Source organism: Anabrus simplex, chromosome 8 (assembly GCF_040414725.1).
Source record: "Anabrus simplex isolate iqAnaSimp1 chromosome 8, ASM4041472v1, whole genome shotgun sequence".
In the NCBI taxonomy this organism is placed as follows: domain Eukaryota; kingdom Metazoa; phylum Arthropoda; class Insecta; order Orthoptera; family Tettigoniidae; genus Anabrus; species Anabrus simplex.
In genome coordinates, this window is record NC_090272.1 from 120,575,254 (window position 1) to 120,598,853 (window position 23,600).

Below are 23,600 nucleotides of genomic sequence, written 5' to 3' on the forward strand. Positions count from 1 at the left end.
ATACGCCATTTCATAGCGCTTTAAACACTTCTGGAAAGCTACTGTAAGTACATGTAAGTTCATTCACGTGAAATGAAATGAAATGGCGTATGGCTTTTAGTGTCGGGAGTGTCCGAGGACATGTTCGGCTCGCCAGGTGCAGGTCTTTTGATTTGACTCCCGTAGGCGACCTGCGCGTCATGATGAGGATGAAATGATGATGAAGACGACACATACACCCAGCCCCCATGCCGGCGAAATTAACCAATGATGGTTAAAATTCCCGACCCTGCCGGGAATCGAACCCGGGACCCCTCTCACCAAAGGCCAGCACGCTAACTATTTAGCCATGTAGTCCAGCACGATCAAAAGGTCTCTTCCCACAGGTTACAGGAACCGGTAGCCTAGATGTTAGGCCCTTTTAAACAGCAATCATCATCACCCACAGGCGACAAAATCAATATGCTTCACAGACCATTTATGTGTACATATTCGTGCGGGAAGTTCTGCCCTCACTCGACGTTTCCTTCTCATGTGACAATAACGTTTAGATCTTGAAACATATGATCCAGCTAATGATTGTACAGTACCGTATCCACCACTCTCCAGTCACCGTAACTGCAGGCATCTCCTCCACTGTGTCCTGTCCCTTATTCAACGTAAGCTTAAAAAAAAAAAAAAAAAAAAAAAAAGCGAAGATCTGCTTGCACTTCATCATAGCAGTGGCAATAATGAGCTTCCTTCTTAACTCCCCGGCTGCCGGATAATAAGGTTCTCTTTCTGATTTTAACAGATTGGCTTGGAAACAGAGTGTGAAAGTAGCCTTCGGAGCTACTCTCCTCCTACACTCTTGATTCAGTGATAAAATTTAAGTCCCCTCCTATTTTTGTGTAATATGTTTGTTGATAAAACTTAGATGGGATCCCGCCCGTGAGATAATATTAATTCCATGATGCAGAGTTATAAAGAAAATATTTCGCAGTACTACTATACGTGGTTAAACTAGAAGAGTTTCAGTATTATTGCAAACACATTCTCTCGTTACTTGATTAGTTATAAATTATGGAATTTCGTACAATAATTTAGGGTTAAAGGTCCTCCTTGATTAGTTATAAATTATGGAATTTCGTACAATAATTTAGGGTTAAAAGTCCTCAGCGATCATTTGCGACAAAGATCTCCTGACTAACACGGTAGGGTTAGGATCTCCAGTATCAAAAGAACTTTGATAGTTTCGATGTTTTCCCTATACTTAAAAGGTGTAAAGGTACCTAAATAATTTTACAGTTCCTCATATTTGAGGGTCGGATGTGCTGATCACGGGGTCACAGCTGAGTCTGAGGTAGCTTTTACCTATTAGTGACAGGTTTCTGCTTTATTTTTTTATTTTTGACCGGTCACCCTCATTGATCACCTTCATGGCACTTGTATTTTTTTCAGCACATTCATTATTCGGGGGTTTAGATATGTTCCCGTTAAACTAGCAAGTTGGCTACACTGTTAGGGTTGTGTGGCTGTGACCTTGCGTTCGGAAGGGGTTAGAATTCCACGATCGGCAGCCCTGAATATTGGTTTTCTGTAGTTTCCTATTTTTAAACCAGGCAAGTGCTGAGGACACGGCTAGTTTCCGTTTAACATTAGCCTTTTCCTATCCCAACGTCACTGAAAATCTGAATTAAAGAAACCGTCTTCGTAATGTTAATGTGTCTCCTTGCTGGTGGGTGTATAGACCCGCGGCATCTTCTAACCATCGTAAGAGGCAACTTGGAACATCGGTTTGTGACCATGGGATCAGGCTGTGTTCCAAATTACTTATACTCCTCACTCTCACCTTTTCTGTACACTTCACAACCCAAAGGTTTTAGGTTGAAAAGGTCAAGGAAGTATTTCATTTCCACGCTTTTCGTAGTCCTGTCAACACCTTTAAGATCTCCTTTTTCACCTCTGATATGACAACTTCGCCTTAAAACACAATAATCTCCACCACCGCTAACATTAGTGTTCAGTGGGGCAGATAGCCCTCTTGTTTTATCCCTAAAATAACACCAACACTTCTTTCTTATTACCTTGGACTTCGGGTTGAATTCCATCGCCGGCAGCCCTGAAGATAGTTTTTCGTGGTTTCCCATTTTCATACCAACCAAATGTACCTTTATTAAAGTCACAGCAACTACCATCCCAATTCTAGTCCATTCTCATCCTTGCGTCGCCAAAAACCTTCGATGTGGGTTTTTTTTTTCTAGTTGCTTTACGTCGCACCGACACAGATAGGTCTTATGGCGACAATGGTATGGAAAAGGCCTAGGAGTAGGAAGGAAGAGGCCGTGGCCTTAATTAAGGTACAGCCCCAGCATTTGCCTGGTGTGAACATGGGAAACCACGGAAAACCATCTTTAGGGCTACCGGCAGTGGGATTCGAACCCACTATCCCCCGGATGCAAGCTCAGAGCCGCGTGCCCTTGACCGCAAGGCCAAGTCGCCCGGTCTTCGATGTGATAGTGCGACGTTAAACAAAAAATAATTATCTTGGACTTTTCATTTCACTCGGCCGATTCTTACGATAAAAATGTGGTACGTAGCTATACAGAGTCCTAGCGTATTGTGTATATCCCGTATGCAGGGTATAGCTAAGATCATTGTCATTTTGTTATGTATCTACCATGCATTTGGAGACGTAGTGTTGGCACAGAATAATGCATGCGTTGTAGACTGAAAAAGAGCGAATGTGTCCGTCATCGAGCAACTTGACATCTACAAACGCCTTTCTTCCCATTTTGGTTAAAAAATCCTCCAGTTCCTCGGGAACATAAAGAGAAGAGATGAAGAAGATCTCGAAAAAAAAAAAAAAAAAAAGAAGCTTCATACAAGGGAAGGTGGAAAGTATGGAAGGACAGCATGCAGATGGACTGATCAAATTAAGAACCTCACTGATTTACCTTTTCAATAGACCTTAATAAGATTTGGAAACCGCCGGGCTGAGTGGCTCAGATGGTTGAGGCGCTGGCTTTCTCACCCCAACTTGGCAGGTTCGATCCTGGCTCAGTCCGTTGGTATTTGGAGGTGCTCAAATACGACAGCCTCGTGTCGATGGATTTACTGGCACGTAAAAGAACTCCTGCGGGACTAAATTCCGGCACCTTGGCGTCTATGAAAACCGTAAAAGTAGTTAGTGGGACGTAAAGCAAATAGCATTATTATTATTATTATTAGAATTGGAAACCGTCTAGGATGGATCACGGAGCTCAGAAATTAGTAAAACGACTTGTGATAATGAACTATCATTTAGTGATTTTCTTACGTTCTCAAGCATGTTCCACTGTAGAGTATTCCCTAAAACAAAGGCTTTGAAAGATTAACTGGAATTGCAAGTCAAGATATGATTTCAGGGTATTGTAAAGCCTACGACACAACATCCGTGTTAACCTACTCCCTGGCATGTAAGTCTATATACTAAGGGTACAACCTTACTCTTTCTCCCCTGTTAATACTGAAGGTAGTGATTTATAGTTATTTTCTATCTGTTAGGTTCGATTCAGTGTCGCCAACCATACAGTTTAGGGACTCTACTTGCCGATGTGACGTCTTACAGTTACTGTTAACCTGGCACGTTGGCACCAAACAGTCATGGTTTATTTCGTGATTTGCAAGAATTACGTATTGCCACTGGCGTATTGTTAAAATCACTAGTTTTACATTTGCGGGTATATTTAAAGCATATTTTCTTTTTCTGTGGGATTGTAAACCTGTTTGTGTAATACCAGGTAAGTATAATTGTGGCATTTTAGAGTAATGCATTTAATAGCGTAGTTGGTGTGAAATGACGAATGCAGAATTTTATGAATTACGGTCCAATACTTACGTACAGAATTTGGTTAGGATGTCTAAGAAGCAAGAAAAATCTTGAAGATCTCCTCCGAAAAGGAAAGCAACATTAACTCTTCTATAAAAATCAGTTCAGTTGAAATGGAAGGAACTTTCGTTACCAGCCTAACTTAACTTAACCTTACCTTGTCATGACTCTGGTAAGAAGGTGTCCAGCTTCGATGTCGGGGCCTTGCAGTGGGAATAGCCAGCTAATTTTATTACAGATGGCCTTCCGTAGACAATCACTTATTTCACCCAGGTTTGAAGGCAAGTTTCGATATGAAAGGTATAAGAGTAAGATGTGGAAGGTATTAAGGAGGTAATAATTAACAACATCGATAAATTTTTAAACGTATATTTCTCTTGAAATATTTCCAACAAATCGTTAGTAATTCAATATTTTAAACAAAGATAGAGTAAATTAAATGTGTCAAGCTCTTACATCAGCCGACTTCCTGAACTGGAAGAGAACCACCAGATATGTTATCAGCAGAGAACCAAACTGTAATAAAGAAAGAAGAGAAATTACTCTTCAGACCCAATAAACACATTAGAGGACGGGGGTCGTAGAGTTGCGCTAATTATTCACAATCCATACAGCTGCCTATTTGTTTGAGTGCTATGCTTCCAACAAGATATTTTCAACGTTACTTGAAAAAAGACAAGAAGTTGCGAGTGGTAAATTATTGTAAATATCGTAAAGCTGAGATTGTCAAATGTGGCCAGAAATGACGATGTGTTAATAAGAAGTGCAATGGTAATTTCTTTCTGGATCGTGAAGACAAATTCATCTTCAAAGGAAATCATAATCATGAACTGTGCACCATCCTGCCACGCCCGTTCACCTCCCGCAGTTTTAAAAAAGGAAAGCAGTGAAGGAAATTGGCGAGATACTTTTGAAATTGATGGTGAAGAGATAATAACAATTTTTATCATTATCACTGTCTGGTTTGATGATAAGCAACGATCTAGATCACTCGTCCAGAATAAATCTTTTCCTCGATGTCACTCAGATTTCAACTATCATTTTTAACGAACACATTTGCGAAAATCTTTCAAGCGTGTCTGCATTTCTCCCCATACAAATATAACCGTGTCTTCTTTAGAGTGTCTTCTCTTGATCTGTAATTTGATGAGCGTGTTGTGTTCTGTCCGCGCTCAATGAATTTCCTGATGTTATCAGCAAGTGCATGTGAGCTCATTAGCGCAACTGGTATCCACCCGTGAGGACAATTTATTTTCTGTGCAATACCGGTACACTTTCAGTTTCTCGACAGTTTTCTTTAGGGTGTACTATCAAAGCCAGAATCTTCATTGATCGCCAATCTTTTTGAGTGCCTTTAGTGGCCTATGACCTGAGCTGAGAGGACGGTGACAATGTCCTCTACAGTTCATATAACTTACCTTATCAATGAAGGAAGAACGTACTGAATACCACAAAAAGGCAATATTATACTTATATAGACCTTCACAGTGAAACATTGCTTTGGTGACACATATGGTGTCGACACTTGGAATGATCTACAGTACTTGTCCTTTGCCACATTTTTAATAATAATAATAATAATAATAATAATAATAATAATAATAATAATAATAATAATAATATTGACATGAAATTGCAGAGAAAGCAGGACTCCGGATCTCATATGAAAAGACAGAGTACATAAAATACAAACATAAGAAAGAAAATCATCTGGAAACAAAGTATGGCAAAGTCAAGAGGTCAGATAAATTTAAATATCTTGGTGAATGGATCCAGTCGAATGGGCTTCATAAAGAAGCAAAGGGAAGGGCCAGAAAGATGGAGTTAGCTTATAAATTAGTACAGAATGAAAACAAAAAGATGAAATGAAATGTCGTATGGCTTTTAGTGCCGGGATATCCCAGGACGGGTTCGGCTCGCCAGGTGTAGGTCTTTCTGTTTGACTCCCGTACGCGACCTGCGCGTCGTAATGAGGATGAAATGATGATTAAGACAACACATACACCCAGCCCCCGTGCCATTGGAATTAACCAGTTAAGGTTAAAATCCCCGACCAGGCCGGGAATCGAACCCGGGACCCTCTAAACCGAAGGCCAGTACGCTGACCGTTCAGCCAACGAGTCGGACAGTACAGAATAAATACAATAAAAGAACAATATCTTACAGAGCATAGATCAGACCACTATACCACGGCTATAAAGCCAGACGGACTTTACAGTTCAATGTCTGATACTGAATAAGAAAGAAATGAATGAGCTAGAGAAGAAAGAAAAATCTTGAGAAATACCTTAGAGCCCAAAAAAAGGAAAGGATGGTTCATGGAGGAATAGGAGTAATGAATATCTAGACAGACAGACAGACAGACAGACAGACAGACAGACAGACAGACAGACAGACAGACAGACAGACAGACAGACAGACAGACAGACAGACAGACAGACAGACAGACAGACAGACAGACAGACAGACAGACAGACAGACAGACGTAAGAGGAAACTGAAGTTTTATTGTCACCTCACAAGAATGAACGAGAGTCGACTTAGAAAGAAAATCCTTTAACTACATCATCAAATTAAAAGCAACTACTAAATGGGTAGAAGAAACAAGAAAAGACATGGAGGAAGTTGTCATCAATCCAAAAGAAATCTTTAATAGAGATACGTTTCGAGCTAAAATAGATAAATTCAAGGGGTTCCAGGAAAAACAAAATGAAAAGTCCAAGAACACGTGGTGAGAGGAGAGGAGGAGGAACCACAGAAAATGATGAAGTTCAGGGAGAAGAAGAAACGACTAACCAGCAAGTGAATTGTTTACCGTGGTCCAAAGTAGGCCAGAATCGAAGAAATAATAATAATGACAATAATAATAATAATAATAATAATAATAATAATAATAATAATAATAATAATAATAATAATAATAATAGTAATGTATGTCCAACCCTTTTCCAGTTTTGTTGAGTGTGAAGTGAGATGAATCTTTACAGCGAGTTTTTACGACCGGATGCCCTTTCTGGCGCCAACCTCATCAGATGAGTTAATGAGATGAAATGAATGACCTGATATTTGATAGTCAGAAGGGAAAGGATGAAGTTCCGGCACATAGCCTTCACTTGTCGAATAGCACCAAGGGGTCTGCTAAAAGTTTAACGTCTCCATCTGACGGACGAATCACCATCAACAGCGTCATATGCTCTTACTCCATATGAAGTCCGACTCGTTGGCTGAATGGTCAGCGTACTGGCCTTTGGTTCAGAGGGTCCCGGGTTCGATTCCCGGCCGGGTCGGGGATTTTAACCTTCATTGGTTAATTTCAAATGGCCCGGGGACTGGGTGTTTGTGCTGTCCCCAACATCCCTGCAACTCACACACCACACATAACACTATCCTCCACCACAATAACACGCAGTTACCTACACATGGCAGATGCCGCCCACCCTCATCGGAGGGTCTGCCTTACAAGGGCTGTACTCGGCTAGAAATAGCCACACGAAATTATATATATACTCCATATGAACACTGAGGAGAGGTTTGGAATTAAATCTAGGTTTTTAAGGGATAACCGTGTAGGTGTTCTCAACATGGAAGCGTGATTTGATGACTACGGAGCCCCTAGCTAAGTCTGGTGTCTCTCTTACTTAATTGTTTTAGTTCATCACTTTCATTTCCCCCAACCGAGTCTATTGGTCAGCTGTCATTCTCCTCCGACCCCGGATCGTATTAGGTTTGCGAGACTTGGGGAGACTATTTTCATACCTTTCATAACCCTTTTATTTCTTGTGCCAATACCATCTTTCTTCAATGGTCAGAATTATTTCCTTTGTTCCTCTGATAAAAGTTAAGAGGGGAAGGTCGCTTAGTTGTACATGCATACTGCATCCTTTTAATACTAAGCTGACGGGTGCAATACATACATACTGTACATATTCGTTATATATTGTTGTATCTTTCAGCTGTTAGTTCTAGCCCTTTAATACTTAAATTAACATAATGATCAATATTTTGGCCACCAAAAGTACCTTAAAGAGGACAAGGCTATGTATTACCTTGCTTTTTATCCCACCTTTCTTCCAGTTTGAAGGGCCAGAGGACAGGGGTGAAATATAATCCATTACCAAACAATCTCTGTGAATTATCTACGCGTCTCCAATCACGTGACAATATTACTTCCTAAGCTATTATTAATCCATATGAAGTAAAACAGATGTGACAAAACAAGAGCACTGAAAATTCTGGTGCTTGATTGCACGTCGAATTGCTTGTGATTCAATTCATTAATAGATAATGTCTGAAGACATAGCTTTATTTCACTAATATTTTAAGAATAGAAATTGAAATAAGATGATGATGATGTCATTTGTTCAGTCGGATCCCACCATCGGCGATTTCATGAATTAGCGCTCTCCAAGCTGTGACGGGTGAGAGTGGTGTCTGTTATAAGGGTGTCTAACCAACGAGTCCTCCGGCGACCAGGTCTTCTTGTACCGCTGATCATTCCTAGCATGATTGATGATTTTTGCAGGCCACGGCATTTGTAAGAGTCTTTGCCAACACCGGAGCTCAAAAGCGTCGATCTTCCTTTTGTCTGCCTGTTTCAGCGTCCAGCTCTCACATCCATACATGAACAGTGGGAATATAATCGTATTGGCTAATCCGTACTTTGTAGCCAAACTGATATCTCTGCTCTTCCAGATCGGGGACATAGTCATCAGAGCGTTTCGTCCAAGCGAAACCCGTCTTTTAATATCGGGACTGCAATCTCCACTTAGACTGATTTCGGCTCCGAAGAAGATGAAATCCTCTGCACTCTCTATATCCTCGCCATTTACTGTAGCTTTAGACAAACTGTACCACAGTCATCCGTAGTCATAACTTTTCTTTTTAATATTGAGATAGAGGCCCATTTTTTACTTTCATCTTTGAAGCGGGAAATTAAAAGCTTTAGATCTTCTACTGTTTCTGCCAGCAGGATTGTATCATCAACATATCTCAAACTGTTTATTATTCTTCCTGCACTCTTCACAGTTCCTCTAAATTTAACTTCCGCATAATTATTTCTGCATACAGATTGAAAAGGAATGGTGAAAGAATGCAGCCTTGACATACATCCTTTTCAATTTTAAACCATTCAGTGTCACCATATGGTGTGCGAACTGCTGCCTCTTGTTCTGTATAAAGCGAACGTATCAACTGAGTCAGATGTAAGGGTACCTCCAAGTCCAGGGTGGCTTCCCATAGTCTGTCATGCTCAACACAGTCAAAGGCTTTCCTGTAGTCAATAAAGCATATGTAGAGACTGTTTTCTGGTATTCACGTGGATTCTCCATTATCCTTGTGTAATTGTACCTGAAAAGTTCATTTTTCTGTTCAAGGTACACTTTTCCATTATAATCTGCTTTATTTGGGTAACAAGTTCGGAATGTGTTAGTTCTGGCCCTTAAATACCTAAAATAAACACAATAATCAATATTTTGGCCACATAAAGTACGTATTCCCAAAAGGCGACAAAACTGTATTACCTTGCTTGTTTTCCCACTTGTCAGTGGAGAGATGGCGTGGAATGACTTTATTAGGCGAATAAATTTGAGTGGTGTTTTTAAAAGTAGGAAAGATCACAATATGAAGATAAGTTGGAATACAAGATGAAAAATTGGGGCAAATATTTTTATAGGAAGAGGAGTTATTATTATTTAAGAAAAGACTAGGTAAGCAATAGATAAAGAATCTACCACCTGGGTGACTGTCCTAAATACAGATAAGTTGTGATTGATTCATTTGACTTTCTTCCAGTTTGAAGGGCCAGACGACACGGATGAAACATAATCAATTACCAATTCAAAATCACCTCCACTTAATTGTTATCGGCTAAAATAATAGTATTTTACAGACTAAACTACAAACAACAACGCGGTACACAAAGTGATGTTCAGTATCTGAAAATTCATTAACTCCTGTGATTTGCTGTTCTTACAGTTCACATAAGTCAAAATAACTTGATAGTTCAAACACTAACCTGTAAATTGAGACTAGGTTTTCTACGCAATCCAACTAGCTTCATTGCAAACTAACACCATATGCTATCTCCCACCCCCAACAAAACACACACACAAGTTTAAGAATATACTATTCCAGCCTATTTACACATATTAGATAATATACAATTTAATTTAACGTTGGTGGTAGTGGTGAATTTTGTTTAGAGAAAGTGAATTCGGGTGTAGTAAAGCTAATGCAGTGAGCTCACAGTTGCGGTCAACGGTATCCTGTGAGAAAGAAGTCAACTCTAGGAAGAAACTAAATGTATATAGGACTGTTTTCATACCGACATTGACGAACGGGAGTGAAAGCTGGGTTGAATCAGGATATATTATTCGTAAGTTGGAATTTGGAAGTAATATACAAGAAAGTAGCAAGAATGTTTGCTGGTACAAACAGGTGGGCACAATGGAAGGAGTCTACTCAGAATGAGGTATATAAAGGCTTAGGGATGAACTTGATGGTGGTGTCATGTGAGGCGAATGGAGAATGGTAGGTTACCTAAGAATATAAGGAACTCGGTCATGGAGGGTAAGAGAATCAGAGGAAAGCTTAGTTAGTTAGTCTCAATTTGTAATTACTGTATTTAAAGAAAATAAGTGTGAAGCTAAATGAAGTCATAGAGCTAGTTGCACATAGAGGATTATGGAGGCACTTAGTTAATTTACAGAGGCTTGAAGACTGAACCCTAAAAGGTCTGACACACTGTAATGAAAATGTATGTATTTAGCCTATATACGAATGTATATTGTATAAAGTATTACGAAGATACAGGCATTAAATAAAGGATGATTTGGTCACCGGCGTAGTGAGAACGAAATACATTTTGAGGAGTAGGGAACGTTATATCTGACTTCTTATTTTCAACTTGTCAGTTGCTATATGCTGATGTCTCAACAATCAAGAGAATGACGAGAGGTTTTGTTTGCTGTTCTATTTTAGTCTTAAGATTCCTGTGCTGAACGTGGAACAAGGATGATATATGGCGGCGAGATGCGATGTATGGAATTCAGTTGTCCTGGTGCATCAGAGGTGGAGAAAAGAAAGTGGCGTTCATGGGACACATGACTTCAAGGCGATAAAATAAATTATTAGTCCTCGAGTACATTGGAAGGCGAGCGCCCTACGCAGCAATTAGTGTATACTGTATATGTTATATGACGGTGATTTTTAGTTTGTTGAAATCAGAAACTTAGCATTTTGATTTGTACATGTAGCATCTTGTGAAGTTAATACACTTATAAATTAACAGCTTGTAGCAATTATATATTTAAAATTTAGCATAGTGTAGCGTTTAAACATTTGTAATTCAGCTTTTCGTTGCCTTTATACCTTTGTCATTTACTGCTTTTTTTACTGTTTATACATTATTGTAATTTAGTATTTTGTAGTACGTGGCTACATTTTTGTAATTTAGCACTTTGTTGCCTTTAACATTTACAATTTAGCATGCTTTAGCGTTTATACATGTTTAATTTACCATTTTTTAGTGATTATACATTTGTAATTTAGCACTTTTTAGCATCAATACATTTGTAATTTAGCACTTTGTAGCATTTATGCATTTTTAATGTAACAGTTTGCACTGGTTATACATTTTTAATTTAGCATTTTGTAGCATTTATACATTTGTTATTTAACATTTTGCAGTCTTTATTCACTTGTGATTTCGTAGCCTTCATACATTTGTAATTTAACGTTTTCTTTTGTTTATACATTTGTATTTTACCATTTTGTTGCGTTTATTCGTTCGTAATTTAACGTTTTGTAGCCTTTATAAATCTGTGTTTAGTGTTTTGTTGCGTTTATACATTTGTAATTTAAGATTATAAGCGTTTTAAAGAAAAATATTGAGTATGAGAAAATGTTCATTACATTTGCAAATAACTAATAATAAAATAAATATGTGTTAATGATAATAAAATTGTACATTTATTTTAAATTGATATAGGCTGAGGCATATCATTTATATGCATGCAAAGTCAGAAATAACAAGATGAAAGTATACATAGTTAACTTTAGTTATGTTCATGAATTAGTGACATTGTTGAACGAAAATAAGAGAACATACCTGAACATTTTGTTGTGTCTTTCATTCTCTCCTATCACTTACAGTCAAATGGTGTTTACTGAAATATATTTCACTTTAAGTTTCCAGAATAAGAAAAATGAAATACAACATAGTTACATGAATTCTTTATTGGCGCCGGATACAGCAATGTTGGAGTTATTTTTCGACATAATCACCACCAGCGTGTTTCATTCGTCTTCAGCTTTTCGTCCGTGTGAAAATGCTGACAGGAGGACAGGAATTTCTTGAGGTGCAAGAAGAGGTGAAAATCACTGGGAGCAAGATCAGAACTGCACGGTGGATGATCAGACACCTCCCAGACGAATTCCTACAGTAAAGTTGCTGTGCCGTATGTGGGCAAGCATTGTCATGGATCAGCACAACACCTGCACTAAGCATTCCACGCCTCTTGTTTGAATGGCCCATCTCAGTTTCCGTAAAATCTTTATCACAAACCGAACCAACTGTGGACCGAACCTCGCAGGTGGCAGGAGAAAGAATACCAGCCGCAATTTCGAGCCACTGCTGCTGCGCTACTGACACCGGGGGACTTGCCCGGCTTCTAGGCCTATATGATTGTTACGTCATAGATATGTCGCGCATGCTTGTATTTACCGGCTAAGTACGTTTACAAGAAAAAAATAGGGAAACTTGTTTTCTCGATGGCCTACGTACACAACCGTACATGAGTACCTTATATGGGGAGAGAGTAAGATATTGAACCGTAGAAAAATAATAGTGGTATTGGTCTTACGTCCCATTAACTATTTTTATGGCTTTCAGAGACGCCAAGGTGCCATAATTTTGTCTCACATGAGTTCTTTTACGTGTCTATAAATCTACCGACGTGAAGCTGACATATTTAAGCGCCTACAAATACCACCGGACTGAGCAGGGATCGAACCCGGCAAGTTGTGCCCAGAAAGCTACAGCTCTACCTGAGTCACTCAGCTCAGCCATGATTTATAATAAGCCAAAAATGAAATTTTGACAAAATAATAATTTAACTCTTTTGTATGCTTGGTGTTATGTTCATCTCATTTACTCACGTGTGTTAATATAGAGTTATAGAGAGCAGGTAACTTAAAAGTAAGCAAGGATGTTCTGCAGATGTAGGAAATAGAAGAAAGTGTATCGTATTGGATAAGATGTTACAAGAAAAACTCATATACACAGTAAGACCGGGCAGTTTTAAAAGAAGCACATTGCATGAACATTTTTGTCTGTTATTTTCGAAAATCTATTTAGGATTCTCTTCCTTCAGGAAGTTCCAAAAGTTTTTGTGCTGTATGGCTCTTTGTCTGATTGGTCAGGGTCGCAATCTTTGGTTCAGAGGGCGCTGGGATCTATTATTCGCTTCAGGTTAATACTTCTAGCTCGGGGAGTGGGTGTTCTTCTCACTACACATACATACATACATTACATACATTATCATTATAGACTGTTATGCCTTTCAGCGTTCAGTCTGTAAGCCTCTGTGAATTTACTAAACGTCGCCACAATCCTCGATTTGCAACTAGTGTTGTGGCCTCATTTAGTTCTATACCTCTTATCTTTAAATCGTTAGAAACCGAGTCTAACCATCGTCGTCTTGGTCTACCTCTACTTCTCTTACCCTCCATAGCAGAGTCCATTATTCTCCTAGGTAACCTATCCTCCTCCATTCGCCTCACATGACCCCACCACCGAAGCCGGTTTATGCGTACAGCTTCATCCATCGAGTTCATTCCTAAATTAGCCTTTATTTCTTCATTCCGAGTGCCCTCCTGCCATTGTTCCCACCTGTTTGTACCAGCAATCATTCTTGCTACTTTCATGTCTGTTACTTCTAACTTATGAATAAGATATCCTGAGTCCACCCAGCTTTCGCTCCCGTAAAGCAAAGTTGGTCTGAAAACAGACCGATGTAAAGATAGTTTCTTCTGGGAGCTGACTTCCTTCTTACAGAATACAGTCGATCGCAGCTGCGAGCTCACTGCATTAGCTTTACGGCACCTTGATTCAATCTCACTTACTATATTACCATCCTGGGAGAACACACAACCTAAATACTTGAAATTATCGACCTGTTCTAGCTTTGTATCACCAATCTAACATTCAATTCTGTTGAATTTCTTACCTACTGACATCAATTTAGTCTTCGAGAGGCTAATTTTCATATCATACTCATTGCACCTATTTTCAAGTTCCACGATATTAGACTGTAGGCTTTCGGCACAATCTGCCATTAAGACCAAGTCGTCAGCATAGGCCAGACTGCTTACTACACTTCCACCTAATTGAATCCCTCCCTGCCATTTTATACCTTTCAGCAGATGATCCATGTAAACTACAAACAGCAAAGGTGAAAGATTACAGCCTTGTCTAACCCCTGTAAGTACCCTGAACCAAGAACTCATTCTGCCATCAATTCTCACTGAAGCCCAATTGTCAACATAAATGCCTTTGATTGCTTTTAATAATCTGCCTTTAATTCCATAGTCCCCCAGTATGGCGACCATCTTTTCCCTCGGTACCCTGTCATATGCTTTCTCTAGATCTACGAAACATAAACACAACTGCCTATTCCTCTCGTAGCATTTTTCAATTACCTGGCGCATACTGAAAATCTGATCCTGACAGCCTCTCTGTGGTCTGAAACCACACTGGTTTTCATCCAACTTCCTTTCAACGACTGATCGCACCCTCCCTTCCAAGATGCCAGTGAATACTTTGCCTGGTATACTAATCAGTGAGATACCTCGATAGTTGTTGCAATCCTTCCTGTTCCCTTGCTTATAGATAGGTGCAATTACTGCTTTTGCCCAATCTGAAGGTACCTTACCAACACTCCACGCTAATTTTACTACTCTATGAAGCCATTTCATCCCTGCCTTCCCACTATACTTCACCATTTCAGGTCTAATTTCATCTATTCCTGCTGCTTTATGACAATGGAGTTTATTTACCATCCTTTCCACTTCCTCAAGCATAATTTCACCACAATCATTTTCCTCCTCCCCTTGGGCTTCGCTGTTCACAACACCACCAGGATGATTTCCTTTTACACTGAGAAGATGTTCAAAATATTCCCTCCACCTCTCCAGTGATTCCCTGGGATCTATTATGAGTTCACCTGAATTACTCAAAACACTGTTCATTTCCTTTTTCCCTCCCTTCCTAAGATTCTTTATTACTGTCCAGAAAGGTTTCCCTGCTGCTTGACCTAGCCTTTCCAGGTTGTTACCAAAATCTTCCCATGACTTCTTTTTGGATTCAACAATTATTTGTTTCGCTCTGTTTCTTTCATCTACATACAACTCCCTATCTGCCTCGGCCCTTGTTTGGAGCTATTTCTTATAAGCCTTCTTTTTACGTTTACAAGCTGCTCTCACTTCATCATTCCACCAAGATGTTCGCCTTTTCCCGTCTTTACACACAGTTGTTCCAAGGCATTCCCTGGCTGTTTCTACTACAGCATCCCTATATGCCACCCATTCACTTTCTATATCCTGAACCTGCTTAATGTCTACTGTTCGAAACTTCTCACTAATCATATCCATGTACTTCCGTCTAATTTCCTCGTCCTGGAGATTTTCTACCCTTATTCGTTTGCAGACAGATTTCACTTTCTCTACCTTAGGCCTAGAGATACTTAGTTCACTACAGATCAGATAGTGGTCTGTATCATCGAAAAATCCCCGGAAAACTCGCACATTCCTAACAGATTTCCTGAATTTGAAGTCTGTTAAGATATAGTCTATTATGGATCTGGTACCCCTAGCCTCCCACGTGTAGCGGTGAATAGCCTTATGCTTGAAGAATGTATTTGTAACAGCTAAACCCATACTAGCACAGAAGTCCAGCAAACGCTTCCCATTCCCATTATCAATTACCAATTTACCAATTACCCTTTCGTATCCTTCAGTTCTATTCCCAACTCTCGCATTGAAATCGCCCATTAGCACTATTCTATCCTTGCTGTTTACCCTGACTACGATGTCACTCAATGCTTCGTAAAACTTGTCAACTTCATCCTCATCTGCACCCTCACATGGTGAATACACGGACACAATTCTAGTCCTAATTCCTCCAACAGACAAATCTACCCACATCATTCGCTCATTTACGTGCCTAACAGAAACTATGTTACGTGCAATGGTATTCCTGATAAAGAGCCCTACCCCAGACTCTGCCCTTCCCTTTCTAACACCCGTCAAGTACACTTTATAATCTCCTATCTCTTCCTCGTTATCTCCCCTTACCCGAATATCACTTACTCCTAGCACATCCAGATGCATCCTCTTTGCTGACTCAGCCAGTTCTACTTTCTTTCTTCCATAAGCCCCATTAATATTGATAGCTCCCCATCGAATTCCATTTCGTTCGCCAAGTTGTTTCCAAGGAGTCCCTCGCCTGTCAAATGGGAGTGGGACTCCGTTACTCCCATAGGTCCGAGGCTTGCTAAAAATGTTCTGAGCTCGGTCGATTCATGAAGCAGGATGCTGCCCTACTTGCACATAGTCCAAGTGAGGATCTCTCCTCTAACGGGTTATGGACCACCGGTGGATTGTATAGTCCTAGCCGCCTGAGCACAAGGAGGACCACGACTCAGAATATGTCCGAGATGCCCACTCCCATTCCATAGCAACTGGTATCCCGACTCTCAGAACCACTTACTAGGCCACTCAGCCGTTGCCCATGGTTCACGAACTAGGACGTGACTACAGTAACCCACAAACATGAACCACCTCTTCATACCTCTTCATATACATACCACACCAACCAACCACCACAAAAACACTCATTAGTGAATAGATCCTTCCACATATGATTGGCGTCAGGAAGGGTATCCAACAGTAAAACAACGCGAAGTCCACACGTGCAACATAGTCTGCACCTGCGACACCAGCAGTATGTGGGAAAAGCGGTGGAAGATAATAATGATGATGTGATGATGATGATGATGATGAAGTCGCAATTCTTATGTTTTGATGTTGCAATTTGGTACAGATGTCCATCAATACACAGTACAAACAACAGTTGATATGAATCCAGATTTTAGTTGTATTACATTGTTGATTATGTATTGTTGAAGGAGATAGCATCCGGTGTTATTGTAAGTATTGCGAAGTTCAGTTATCTGTAAATTTAAGTGACACTGAAAACATAGGAATACTAATAAACGACAGTGGGGGATGATGAGTGGGGGGGGGGGGGGCTTTGTGGAGCAAAATGTTGGGTATTCAACCCGAAGGCTGGTTTGATCCTCCACAGCTATGCCAACAGCTGTCATAGATGGCCTAGGCATCACTGAAGAGGCATACTAGAGAAATGAGGAGTGAGGTAGTTTCCCGTTGCTTTCCTCATCGAGCCAGAAGTTGCTCATATATCAGTCTGCCAAGCCCACCGAAATGTACGCACCACCCGACCCTATGAGTGATATTTTTATACTATTTATAACAAGGACTGGCTGCATAAGGAATGGTATTACTAGCATCGCTCATACCTCAGTCATTTTCATATTGTCAAAGCCAAGGATGAGACTGAAACAGGTCAATGAAAAAAAAAAATATTCTAGCCCATAGCAGAAGACATAGTGCACTGTAAACACTAAATCTCGCCAGCAAAGGCATGTGGAGTAAAAAGTACAATTTTATTCCATTTTAGCCACCTAAAAGTAGGTAAACAAAATATGTACAAAACCTATTGTCTTCATCACCTAATATTTTCGTTCAGTTTCTTTAAATATTAAAACAATTATTTAGCAGATGTATGCACAAAATGACGTGGCTAATTGATTCGTGCAATGCCACAGCAATTAGCGGATACCCGCACAACAGTGTGTAAAAGCGCTTTTAGGATCTGTTGGCACAAAACCTTACTTGCGCACTAAATGAGTTTGTATGAGGACAAGGCCATGTGCTGGAGAACGCCTGAGATGGGAGGAGTGGCTGCTACATTAGTGTGACAAGACTTCATTTCGCTCTCTATAGTTCAGCAGCAGTTAACCCCTCTACTACCACCTTTCCCCTAATTTCTCCTTCAAGCTCGGGACTTCGCGCAGGTTTGTACCATCAAATGGTAATCGCACTTCTAGCATGTGCTGTGAAGAAGGGAAACAGGGGTATATTCTGGCAAAGGTCATGGACAATGACGTATAATTCACCTGCTTGCCGAGCGCATTCGTCAGTCGACCAGTCCCACTCAGTCAATGTGCCTGTGTAGTTCTATCTAGTGTCTGTTATCCGGTTAGTGTGTAGTCAAATACTAAATTGCTTTTTAATTGTATAATCACGCCGTATTTCTATTTAATTGTAAATATATGTATTGTTCCTTTGGTGAAAGTTTTATTGTATAGTATTGAATCAAAATCTCAAAAAAATATTATTACCGCATAAACTGTCAACCTTTACGGCTCTGTCGAAATCGCTGATAGCATTAAAAAAATACCATTTTGTAGCTTTTTTTCAGTTTTGTTGTCAACCCCTCACTATATCCCCGGTACATTTTATTGTCAATATATATATATATTTGTGCTCTCGCACTTCTAATGCGCAATCGCCACTACAGAAAACATGAAAAGGTGGAAGAACCTTTCAGCTGTACTCATCGGCACCGCTGACCATTTGTGAAAACTACGCACATAGTAAGGCTGCCAATGATAAATAAATTTGCTACTGTTGTTTTATAACATTGAAACATTGAAAATACATTGTTGAAAGGCATTAGAAACGGACATTAGAGTCTATTAATAGAATAAAGTTATGACTGTTCGATCATAAACTTATTAGGTGTAGCCATTACGTAGGTACTATTCGTAAGAATAGAGATGCATCGCTGTGACATACTTACAGATCCTAGAACAGGGTGAATGTAGCGCAAATAGTATTTTGTTTTTCTGACGTCCATATACATGTATAAAATAAGAGTTTTTTCTGTAAATTGCTCAGAATTTTAAAAATAACGTTACTTTTGTATCGGTCATGTCCACAGTAACAAGGAAATGCACTTTATAATTTTCCGTCATGTCTGTCTGTCTGTCTGTCTGTCTGTCTGTCTGTCTGTCTGTCTGTCTGTCTGTCTGTCTGTCTGTCTGTCTGTCTGTCTGTCTGTCTGTCTGTCTGTATGCGCATTACGAGAGAATGAATGAACAGAATTTAATGAAAATCGGTATATAAAGTCAGGGTATAAGGCTCTACAGTCTAGGCTGTAAATAATTTTATTCATGCTGGTTGAAATAGTAGTTTAAGGGAAGGCGCCAAAAATTTAATTTTAAAATGCCTATGCTATTGGTCTTATCGAAAAATACTATATAACAAAAGTTATGTCCGATCATTTATGTCTTATACGGTTTTACGATACCGACTATGATAATGAATTCAAGAACTAAGACTCTTTTTGCTTAGTCCTTATCAACGCCGACATGGAAATAGTGTTCAATTGTGTTAACTGGCGATGGTTTTTGTCATGATTGTCTTAAGGTGTAAAACCGAGTGGTCTTCGGTCCATATCGATAAGGAAAATTATGAAGATGATTATAAAAAATAAGAAAAACCGTGAAGGAACGATCGCTTGAAGAATAAGGCAAGAGAGAGTCAAAAAATAAGGAAGGACTCCTTTTAAATTAGATGCCCTAATATGACAGAGGCGCAAGAAAGCTAAATATGAAGGCCTACAATATCGAAATGTCATTAAACTTATGAAGAATAACATTACCTTGACCACTGTTATGATGTGACATATCTTCTGCTACCACTCATCTCCAATAGACGGGATTACTGCTGAGTTCCGAGTAAACCACCATGCCTGAATATTGGGGGAAAGTAGCTGGGGATTTAGATAACTTTGCACATGCTATATGACTGTCACCGTCAACTACGGGTACCGATACTACAGCTAGTAAAAAATGTATAAAGGACAAGGCATTATTTTTTTTTGCTAGTGGCTTTTCTCTTTTTGCTAGTTGCTTTACGTCGCACCGACACAGATAGGTATTATGGCGACGATGGGACAGGGAAGGGCTAGGAGTGGGAAGGAAGCGGCCGTGGCCTTAATTAAGGTACAGCCCCAGCATTTGCCTGGTGTGAAAATGGGAAACCACGGAAAACCATTTTCAGGGCTGCCGACAGTGGGGTTCGAACCTACTATCTCCCGAATACTGGCCGCACTTAGGCCTAAGCGACTACAGCTATCGAGCTCGGTGCTAGTGGCTTTACGTCGCACCGACACAGATAGGTCTTACGGCGACTATGGGGTAGGAGAGGCCTAAGAGTGGGAAGGAAATGGCCGTGGCCTTAATTAAGATACAGCGCCAGCAATTGCTTGGTATGAAAATGGGAAACCACGGAAAACCACCTTCAGGGCTGCCGACAGTAGGATTCAAACCCACTATCTGCCGGATGCAAGCTCACAACCGCGCGCCCCTAACCGCACGGCCAACTCGCCCGGTGGGATTAAATTTAGCTAAAATTCTAACAATAGGGATAGATCGCCTGCTTAAAACCAAAATAGCGTATCTAAAAAACTAGCCGAAATGCGTATTTCATGGGCTTTCTTATTTAGAATGTAACACATGTGCTGCCAAAAGAGTGTAAGTGTAATTTTAATATTTTTTTGAATTTAGCCTCTAGCGTAACTGACTTGCGCAAAATATTGTTAATGCCTAAAAACGTAAGTTACGTTGCTTTGCTGCTAAGGGATACGAGAAAATTTTAGGGCAGTATTAGCGTAAAAGCAGATACGCTACTTTGGTTCTAACTGAATTATTGGCGCGCACTAAATTGTTGTTATGCTTGCCAACCTTTTCCTCACTACAATAATGCAGTAGTGTCAACCCTTTACCGTTCCCCATTTACGGTCAGCTGCCCGGCCAGAATTACGGTGTTTTATGGCAGGGGCATTTAAATCCCAATAGATGCAGCGGTATAAATGTCACCCTTTAAAAAGAACAACACAGTAGCCAAACGAATATATATATATATATTGCATTTCATTTCTAAATGATCAGTCGTTATATATTATTTTGTACTCACCCTAATTTTCAATCTAAATATTGCCCAAGTTCCCTATACCATTTCAGTGTCATTGCCCGCCCTTATATCGTCAGCTTAATGTTTGGCCTTGTAGTTTTTCTTTGTGAATATCCGTCTGCTTTACTACAAGCTCATAAAGTTCTCATTCCACACGTAATTGAAAATCATATTTTAAACTCCCGAAAGTTAAATTATGATTTGAAACAGCATTGTTTTTCCATATTTCCTGTTCATTGGAAAGACAATTGCTATATTCAATCAATCAATCAATCAATCAATCAATCAATCAATCAATCAATCAATCAATCAATCAATCAATCAATCAATCAATCAATCAATCAATCAATCAATCAATCAATCAATCAATCAATCAATCAATCAATCAATCAATCAATCAATCAATCAATCAATCAATCAATCAATCAATCAATCAATCAATCAATCAATCGATCGATCGATCAATCAATCAATCAATCAATCAATCAATCAATCAATCAATCAATCAATCAATCAATCAATACTGATCTGCATTTAGGACAGTCGCCCAGGTGGCAGATTCCCTATCTGTTGTTTTCCTAGCCTTTTCCTAAATGATTTCGAAGAAATTGGAAATTTATTGAACATCCCTTGGTAAGTTATTCCAATCCCTAAATCCCCTTCCTAAAAATGAATATTTGCCCCAGTTTGTCCTCTTGAATTCCAAATTTATCTTCATATTGTGATCTATCCTACTTTTATAAACGCCATTCAAACTTATTCGTGTACTAATGTCACTCCACGCCATCTCTCCGCTGACAGCTCGGAACATACCACTTAGTCGAGCAGCTCTCCTTCTTTCTCTCAATTCTACCCAGCCCAAACATTGCAACATTTTTGTAATGCTACTCTTTTGTCGGAAATCACCCAGAACAAATCGAGCTGCTTTTATTTGGATTTTTTCCAGTTCTTGAATCAGGTAATCCTGGTGAGGGTCCCATACACTGGAACCATACTCTAGTTGGGGTCTTACCAGAGACTTATATGCCCTCTCCTTTGCATCCTTACTACAACCCCTAACACCCTCATAACCATGTGCAGAGATCTGTACCCTTTATTTACAATCCCATTTATGTGATTACCCCAATGAAGATATTTCCTTATATTAACACCTAGATACTTAAAATGATCCCCCAAAAGGAACTTTCACCCCATCAACGCAGTAATTAAACCTGAGAGGACTTTTCCTATTTGTAAAATTCACAACCTGACTTTTAACCCCGTTTATCAACATACCATTGCCTGCTGTCCATCTCACAACATTTTCGAGATCACGTTGCAGTTGCTCACAATCTTGTAACTTATTTATTACTCTATAGAGAATAACATCATCCGCAAAAAGCCTTACCTCTGATTCCACTCCTTTACTAGTAACATATCTCTGCAGCCCTGTCTCTCTGGCTTCACACAATATTTGTTCAAGTTTTCGTGATTCTCGGATTCATTATCACTACTACATTCATCAGAATATTATTCCGGTACTCTAGGTAGCAAATACTATCTCCACCATATAATTTCTAAGTACTCCAATTCGCATTCTTTCAAACATTGCAACACTTCTCCGCGATAGGCAGGCGACGTGATGAGGACTCGATTAATATCTTAACCGGAATGCAATGTTTATCAACTAGGTCAGCTTGTGAAATAGAGGTAAGCAGAACTCGATTATAAATAATCTCTTAACCGGAATGCAATTTTTATCAACTAGGTCACCTTGTGAAATACAGGTAAGACTGTCAACAAGATGCTGACAGCTTGCTGAACTGTGGTTTCCCTAGACTTTTCAATATTGTGTGTTTTAATTAATACGCTTGGAAAATAATACGTCAAAAAACTATACATTTACGCTCAGCATTGTAGTTAATTTCATGATGCATTGTTGATTTGATACCTATTACACTTGCATTTTTGACAGATAATATCAAATGATACTTCCTTCTTCTTTCTGTTGAATATGAAGAGGGAAGTGTTGGGATAAACACAAACACCCAGTCCCCGGGTCAGAAGAATTAATCACACACGATTAAAATCCCCGGCCCGACCGGGAATCAAACCCGGGACCCTGTGAACCAAAGGTATCAACGCTGACCATTCAGCCAACGAGTCGGACAATATCAAGTTATACTTTATGGTTACAAAAGATTCTTAATAAATGTTCACTTGCACCTAATGGGATTGTTTTGTTATTACGTACCTTGCATACGCTAGTGTAAAATAATTTCTTTCCAAAAATTCTTAGAGCCAAAGTAGCGTATCCCTATTATAGGTCATTAAAAATTCTATGCCACGAATTATAACATTGGGGGGAAGAAATAAGTACATACCGGGTGAGTTGGACGTGCGGTTAGGGGCGCGTAGCTGTGAGCTTGAATGCGGGAGATAGTGGGTTCGAATCTCACTGTCGGCAGCCCTGAAGATGGTTTTCCGTGGTTTCCTATTTTCACACTAGGAAAATGCTGGAGCTGTACCTTAAGTAAGGCCATGGCAGTTTCCTTCCTATTCCTAGGCCATTCATATCCCATCGTCGCCATAAGACCTATCTGTGTCGGTGCGACGTAAAGCCCCTAGCAAAAAAAAATAAGTACGTAACATTATTTGGGAATATGTTGTTGATA

At 39.6% G+C, this 23,600-nt stretch overlaps 1 protein-coding gene across 1 annotated transcript in view; it reads right to left on the reverse strand.

The window, feature by feature from the left end:
• Nucleotides 1-4,273: 4,273 nt before the first annotated feature.
• The window catches only part of LOC136879332 (gustatory and odorant receptor 63a-like), a 72,913-nt gene continuing 53,586 nt past the window's right edge, over nucleotides 4,274-23,600 (reverse strand). The window contains exon 3 of the mRNA XM_067153149.2: nucleotides 4,274-4,345. Coding sequence (XP_067009250.2) covers nucleotides 4,274-4,345 — 72 coding nt within the window. The remainder of the gene's footprint in view (nucleotides 4,346-23,600) is intronic.